Below are 8,169 nucleotides of genomic sequence, written 5' to 3' on the forward strand. Positions count from 1 at the left end.
GTAACATATAATTATGAAATGTGTAAGTATTGTGTAATTATTTTGAAAATGAGTAAAATTTATTATTAAAAAATTAATTTTTTTCTATATAAAATCCGTATTTACCTACTTTTTAAAGAATTTGTGTAATACTTACTATTATACTATACAAATATCATTTATTTTTAATAAAATGTTAGAAGATAGATATTGTGGCTGCAGTATGTGAATATTTAACTATAAAAATAAAATTAGAAAAAACAAAGAGTTTAAGCTCATTTATTTATTTCAAATCTTACAGAAAGTGTGTAGACGGTAGTAGATGTGATAAAGCTGACAGCAAATCCTGAAGTGAAGGCGAGCGTGCAGAGGCGAAAGAAATTAAAAAAAATAAACGGATAGTAGACCGGTAATACAGCATAGAGGCTATCATTTTCCTTTAAAAAGAGGGGCTAGGGTTTTCACTTTGCTGTTTCCATTGCTTGTTCTCTCTCGCATCTCCGTAGCTCCTCTTCCAACAAAATAACGCACGAACTACAATGAGCAAAGACAAGGATAACTTTGGCATGTCTGATCTCAACGCCGGTATTCTCTAATTCCTTAAAGCCCAAATCTCTCGCTGTTGTCGATCTTATGTGCTAATCTATTTTTGCCTTTTTGTTTAATTTTTCTGTGCGTAGCTCTCAACCAGGAGGATCGAGCAGGCCTTGTTAATGCTCTCAAGGTTAGTAACTTTTTATACATGTCTTTCTTTGGCTGCGGAGAATACGAGGAAAGATGAAGTTAGACCGAAGCCAACTTCGCTTTTCTTGGCTCTACCAATTAAGTGGCACCGTTTTTTCATTTAGTTGGAACTGGGCCTCTGTTTGGCTATCGCTTAACAGATTGAAGTCCCGTACCTGTGTTTCTGGATTTGTTGTCATTCTTTTTCGCTCTCGATAAGAAAACTCTGTTTGAGCTGGAAATTCGTTGACATCTTATCTTTGCTTTTAGGGTTTGATTGGCTAATGGTGCTAGAGTTTCTTGGTGTTGTCTGCAGGATAAGATACAGTCTCTTGCTGGGCAGCACTCCGATTTGCTCGAGAATCTAACTCCCAAAGTCAGGAGGCGTGTCGAGGTTCTCAAGGAGATCCAGGCATGTCTCTGCCTTTATTTTTTGCGAAGAATGCTCTAGTAATAATTTATGCTCTTTAGTGCTAGATTTCTTTTTATTTTCCCAATTTATTTAATCATCAACTTTCTTTGATGGATTGACTTTGTTGTTTATCGAGGTATGAGTCTATTGTTTTGGTGTGTGTGTGTGTTAAATGGTGTACCAATGCCAATGTATTCTTTCAGTTTCAGTTGGTAATTGCATTTACTGAGGACCTTTTTTTCTAGACGAGATTTGTGAGCTGGATTTGTGAGGAACTGCTCCCAATAGTGTTTTTATGTGAGGATTGTATCTATTTTTTTTTTTTTTTTATAATAGAAATTTCATCAAAAATATTTTTTAAAAGTATCTGGAGCATGCCATTCTGTTGGATTCCACACGGAGATACTGTAGTGATTCATATACAATGATCTTGCTGCGAGAGCCAGCCTTTTAATACAGTTTGAAACTTTGGCAGAATAACACCATTGAAGTCCATCCTAGGATTTAGGTGATTACTTACACTGTTAAAGTCTAAGGTTTGGTTTGGATAGTGAGTTGTGATGAAAATTGAAAATTGAATAAAATATTGTTAGAATATTATTCTTTAATATTATTATTGTTTTGAGATTTGAAAAAGTTGAATTATTTATTGTATTTTGTGTGGAAATTTGTAAAAGTTGTAATGATGAGATAAGATGAGATGAGTTGAGATTAACTCTCAATCCAAACCGAGCTTTAACTCCTGTTTTAACTTTGTTTAGTTTTGACCTACTCAATTTGAAATGAGTCCAATTGAGCAAAGCATATTGGTGTCTCTATACTATTGCCTTTTTCAGATTGTAGCCATGTGCACACTGCCTTGGAAGGATTCCACCTCCTGCTTTCTAACTCCACATGCTACAATCATTTTGATGCAAGCTTTTTTCATAGTCTTCATTTCTTACAAAATATAATAAAACTTGTGCATTATTTTGCATAATGCCTTTCGTCTCATTGTGTCGGTTGGCTTTTGTTTTTCTTGTTCTTTTTGTGAGTTTCTTAACTCTGTTTTAATGTACAGGGCCAACATGATGAATTAGAGGCGAAATTTTTCGAGGAGAGAGCAGCTCTTGAAGCCAAATATCAAAAGTTATATCAACCACTGTATACCAAGGTATCATACTGGTCTATATTCTCCAATAAGGATGAGAGTTAGTAGAGCTCTCTCTCTCTCTCTCTCTCTCTCTCAAACACTCTGTATGCTTCTTGATCTCCACGTCTTTTTAGTTTAATGTATTATGAAAACTGAAGAAGGTCTTCCTAGGCTATTTTAGTGTTGCACTACATAGTCACGATTTGTTGCTTTCCTGTTAATTACAGAGCCCACCAACTATTAACCGTGATACTTCACCGAAGAACTATACCTAGGGGTCTAAGATAAGCCTCCGTTGAATTAACTCCAGCCATTCCTGGTGCCTTTTGCTTGTTTTTCATAATGCTTCATGTGTTGGATACTGACTCCTTTTAAACTAACGTGACATACATTAGTTATTGTGTATCCCTTTACCCTGTTTCATAATTTCACTGAATGCTTGCAGCGATATGAAATTGTAAATGGTGTTGTTGAAGCTGAAGGAGTTACTGATGAGGCAGCTACGGAAGGAGAAGATAAAGCTGCTGAAGGTAACTGCTTAATATCGATCCAATACCTGGAACTTTTATTTTTCCTTGGGTGGGCTTCATTTGTCGCTTGATGTTGAATTATGTGTTTATGCAGAGAAAGGGGTGCCTGAATTCTGGCTTACTGCAATGAAAAATAATGAAGTGCTAGCTGAGGAGGTCAGCCTTGTCAATAATAATTTCCCGTGCTTGGTGCTTCTATATGATTTTATGTAAAATTGTGGTTTCCTGGTGTATGCAATTAGATATCCGAACGTGATGAAGGAGCACTGAAATATCTCAGAGATATTAAATGGTGTAGAATAGATAATCCAAAGGGGTTCAAGCTTGAGTTCTTCTTTGATACAAATCCTTATTTCAAGAACTCTGTCTTGACAAAGACATATCACATGATCGATGAAGATGAACCTATTTTAGAGAAAGCAATCGGGTACCTACATATCGTACCTTGCTATGGCACTGAAATCTTTTATTTTATAATTGATTATTTGATAAGCTTGTGCACAGCTCATTTTTTATCGATACTTTTGGTGCCTTTAGGACGGAAATTGAGTGGTATTCAGGAAAATGCTTGACGCAGAAGCTCCTTAAGAAGAAGCCTAAGAAGGGATCGAAGAGTGCGAAGCCAATTACCAAAACTGAAAATTGTGAAAGTTTCTTCAACTTTTTCAGTCCACCTCAAGTCCCCGAGGATGATGAGGATATTGACGAGGATGCTGTATGAACAATATCACGACATTAAAAAATGATTGATGAATATTGACTCTTTATTTTGTACTTGATTTTATTTTTATTCTATTTGAGCAGGCTGAGGAGCTCCAAAATCAAATGGAACAAGATTATGACATTGGGTGAGAATATAAATAATCTTTTATCCATAATCAGGTTTATTAGGTGGAAATTTTGTTCAAGGGTTGTGGCTGTAGTGTTGAACTGAAATCTTTTGGCAACACAGCATGAATTTCATTATAGTTTAATTATAATGCTTTATGTAGGTCAACTATTCGAGATAAGATCATTCCCCATGCTGTATCATGGTTTACTGGGGAGGCTATTCAGGAAGATGAGTTTGGAGACATAGAAGATGATGATGAAGATGAAGACATTGAAGAGGATGATGATGAGGAAGAGGAGGACGATGAAGACGAAGAAGACGATGATGAAGATGAAGAGGAAAGTAAGACCAAAAAGAAGGTGAGTTTTTTAACGATTTATATTTGCTGAGTTTTAGATTTATTATTGGTTAAGCTTAAGCACGGAAAAAGTTGTTGGAATTTGCATGATTAACTTTTTTGTCCTTGTGTTTCTAATTTGATCATCTCGTTCTGTGGACTCGCAAGTTTCTTCTATTAGAATATTTTATCAAATTCCCGTTAAATAATCAATTAGAAATTTTTTGTGGCACTTGTGACATGAACGGCTAAAAATAATAAATAAGAAGGTTTTAAAAAGTAAATAATCATCTTAAAAATCATGTAGAAAAATCTAAAAAATTTAAAATGCACAACGACAATAAACATACCAAAAATACTTTGAAAGTCAAATTTTTTTTAAAAGATGTAACAAAAAGTACTAAAATTGAGAAAAGAGAAGTAGAAATGAATGATAAATTTAATGAGAAGAGGGGAGAATGATAAATTTAAGTAGAAATGAACGATGGCAAAGGGGAGGCCTCTGCCACTCTCCCCACCAAGTCTGGTTGGCCACTCAAGTGTTGCTTGAGTTGGCGGACATGAATTGGCTTGCTAGGACACTCCTAGGCTGGCCTTCCAAGTCCCCCCAGGTTGGCCAACCCGGGTCACACCTTGGTGGCCGACCTAGGTTTGGCTTAGGTTTATCAACCTAGGTTATCTATGGCGGGCTTTTTAATGGTTTTTGCGAAGGATAATGATAGGCTTACTACTTTCTACCAATCCATTTACTATTATTTTTAGTTTTTTTTGTTTGTTTTTTACTTAATGGTTAAAGAAGTGACTATTAGTTACTTATCAGAAAAAAGGAAGTGACTATCAGTGAAGTTGTATATTTTTTTAATTTTTTCTTAATGATTAAGGATGTTAAAAAAAATACTTAAAAGAAAATAATAAAAAAATAAAAATTTCAAATACACTATAGAGTAGTAAAATGGTAGTAAGGCTATCACAAAAATCTCAATTTTCGTATTTAAGTTTTTGTAGGTTTTTATATAGTGTTTTTTCTGTTTGTGTTGGTTTTTTTATAATAACTTTTAGCTTTTTATTATTGACATCGTTTTTAATTTTTAGATTTTTTAAAAGAAAAATTATATTCATCATTCGTACACACCACACATCATACTTTTTTTTTTTTTTTTCAACTCTTATCAAATGTGTGGTATTTGGATGATGAGTAGAAGAATTCAATAAGTTTAAGAAGAATAAAACCAAAAATAAAAAAAAAATGTAGTATGTGATGTATGAGGATGATGAGTAGCAAAACTCTTTTTAAAATGATTTATCATCTTCAATCTCATTTTTTAGTTTAATTTTTTTGTTTATATTTACTATTTTTAGGCATACTTCGACACCTGGCATGTCACATCAGTTTTTGTACTTAAAACCCCTTTATATTTCATTTTTGTTTTAAAAGATGGTACTAATCATTATTTGTCAAATTGATTTGGAATGTTTTTGCAGTCATCGGCTGGACGCAAGGTGCAGTACTTGTATTCCTATTTCCCCTTTTCCGTTATCATCAATCTAAACACCTCGCCCCCCAAAAAAGATATATATAAGGCCCATTCTAATTGCTTTCTCTTCTTTTTCCGTTATTGTTATAAATTTAATTAGAATTTCCTAATCAATTGTGTTGTAATCTGTAGAAGAGTGGAAGAACACAAGCTGTGGATGGACAGCAGGGTGAGCGGCCTCCAGAATGCAAGCAACAGTAGGGTAGTAGAGTTTGCTGTAGCAGCAGATGTGATATGCGTGAGAGTTGCAAAATGTTAATCAAAATGGGGTGCCGATTTTGAATTTTTTTTTTATCACTTCATATTTTTTCTTCCTAATGTTATATGAGGAATGATTTTGGGTCTTTTTTTTCTCCCTTTCCTTATCTTGATGTTGGTTTAAAAAGACTGGTTATATAGAGAGATATGTCCTGTGATTTATTCATGCATGTAGTGGTTACCTTGAATGTTTCCAGAATTGCTCCTAGTAAATCAACGTTTTGGAGTCCATGTGTTCTGATTGCTCATTTTCTCTTGAATGCAGATAGTGAGTTAAAATAAAAGTTGAAAGTTGAATAAAATATTTTTAGAATATTATTTTTTAATATTATTGTTTTGAGATATTAAAAAGTTGAATTGTTTAGTATATTTTGTGTGAGAATTTAAAAAAGTTGTTAAGTCTGTCACTCAATCTTGGCATTATTTTGATCATTTTCTGATTGATTTTGTTCCTTATGGGCGTTTGGTGTGAATGCTATTATGGTGTCTTTTAGCAGTATTTTGTGCATGCCAAGCATGGTGTAGCCTTGGTCTTGCTATTTTTGTTGGCTTTGATTTTTCTGATAGTGTCCTGGCACTTCATCCATTTTGCCTCTGTTTTCGTGAACCAATCCTACTCATCAGTGAGACTCTGATTCCGCAGATAACTCTTCTTGTAACAAGGACTCTGCATCCCATTTCCGTGAAGGGAAATGAAATAGAATGGAATGGAATGAAAATAGGAATTTAATCTCTATAAAAATAAAGTAAAAGACTAAGAATTTTTTTATGAAATGCGTCATTTTCTTTCATGGACGTTCAACTGTAAGAAAGAGTAATGTTATTCATTATTTTAATTCTTATTATCATTTCATCATGGATCATCATTTCATGATGTGATATCACCTGATTGTAAACTATTTATTATATTTCACTTGTGAATTTATCAACTAATTTCATATCATGGAATGATGAGAAGATGATGAGAAAATAGATGATGAATAGATTTTTTCTTCCTTAAAACACTATAACAAATTCCATAAAGAAATAGTCTACATAGAAATTTTACATACTGATATAATTTAATGTGTTTCTTTAGATTGTAAAACACTTTTTATTATAAATAAATCTAAAGTATAACTTCTTTGTATCATGTTAGTGTGTAAACTTCTTTGTATAAAATTTGTGTAGAAGTATAACTTCTCAATTCCTTATATATCTCATATCTTGTTAAGACAGAATACCATCCTCTCTTCAGCCATAAAATCAAACACATCTTGAGCATCTCTCCACTTTCATCTCGCTCCCAAGTTGGAAGTTTGTTTCAATGAAGTATAATAGTAACACATCTCCTTCCTGTAGATTAGAGATGTCACGTATTTTCATAAATAATATCAAGAAAGAGATCTCATATTTTAAATAAAGTAAATATTTAATTCATAAAAATAATTATTAAATAACACATGTTTTGAGAAATATGATTAAAGTACGAAAAAATATCTATCAGAAATTAACTAAAAAGCCTGGAATCAAACTGCTCCATCTAATCTAGCTCGCCTGCTCGTACTCATCTTTCTCACTTGGGTGGTTAAAAACATAAAAAAATTTCAACTCAGTAAGAAACTCATCATAATTTAAATATACTTAACATGATTTTTTTTATAAAATATTTAATGCTGAGAATTAAAATTATGATTATTTATAAATATACTGATGACATGCATGACTTGAAAATATTTTTGGTATAATGATTGATTTGACTGATCTGAATTATTTGACTTATCTGGATTAACTAACTTGTCTAATTGGTCAACATACTTAACCCTATGTGTAAAATTGTGCACCAGTCCCATATATTGCCACAAGGGGAATCGTTAATCTAATAAAATACTATGGTGGACCATGCTTGAGTCCGTGGCTTACACATCCACCCTATCTGCAATAGTACAATACATTTGAATGGCCATTTGATTCATCTGGTTTTTATCTTATACTTAGTCTTATGAAAGCTTATGTGTCTTGTGCAATGTAAGATGCATAATACATATATAACTATAATATGGAGAATGAAACATGATCATAAATTATGATGAATGACATACTTGCAGATATCATAACATACATGGTACATAAACATTGGCTTTCAATGAACTGACTTTAATAATAATAATAATAATAATAATAATAATAATAATAATAATAATAATATAACAGCTAACATGTGCTAATCCTAATTTTATGATCAAGCTACTTACCTCGCAGCGCTAATTTTCAAAATCTTTCCTCGTAGTTCATCACCTATACAAAATATGAGAGAAAAGAGACATTGCAACTTGCTGGTGGTTGGTCTGAGATCAATGGCAACTAAGGGTGTAAAAAAAATTGGTGAACTGGTAAACTGGACCGAACCGATGGGTTTGGTCTGGTACCGAGTTTGGATAGGTCCAGTACC

General features: G+C 33.0%; 1 protein-coding gene across 1 annotated transcript; it reads left to right on the plus strand.

Annotated features, from left to right (window-relative positions):
• Nucleotides 1–363: 363 nt before the first annotated feature.
• On the plus strand, nt 364–5,908 carry LOC121249832 (nucleosome assembly protein 1;2-like). The gene is made up of 12 exons (XM_041148640.1): nt 364–564; nt 660–703; nt 1,019–1,114; nt 2,175–2,267; nt 2,692–2,776; nt 2,871–2,932; nt 3,019–3,203; nt 3,314–3,491; nt 3,581–3,624; nt 3,769–3,967; nt 5,428–5,445; nt 5,613–5,908. The coding sequence occupies exons 1-12, from the start codon at nt 519–521 to the stop codon at nt 5,679–5,681; spliced, it is 1,119 nt and encodes a 372-aa protein (XP_041004574.1). The 5' UTR covers nt 364–518; the 3' UTR covers nt 5,682–5,908.
• Nucleotides 5,909–8,169: the final 2,261 nt, after the last annotated feature.

The sequence above is a fragment of the Juglans microcarpa x Juglans regia genome, chromosome 2D (assembly GCF_004785595.1).
Source record: "Juglans microcarpa x Juglans regia isolate MS1-56 chromosome 2D, Jm3101_v1.0, whole genome shotgun sequence".
In the NCBI taxonomy this organism is placed as follows: domain Eukaryota; kingdom Viridiplantae; phylum Streptophyta; class Magnoliopsida; order Fagales; family Juglandaceae; genus Juglans; species Juglans microcarpa x Juglans regia.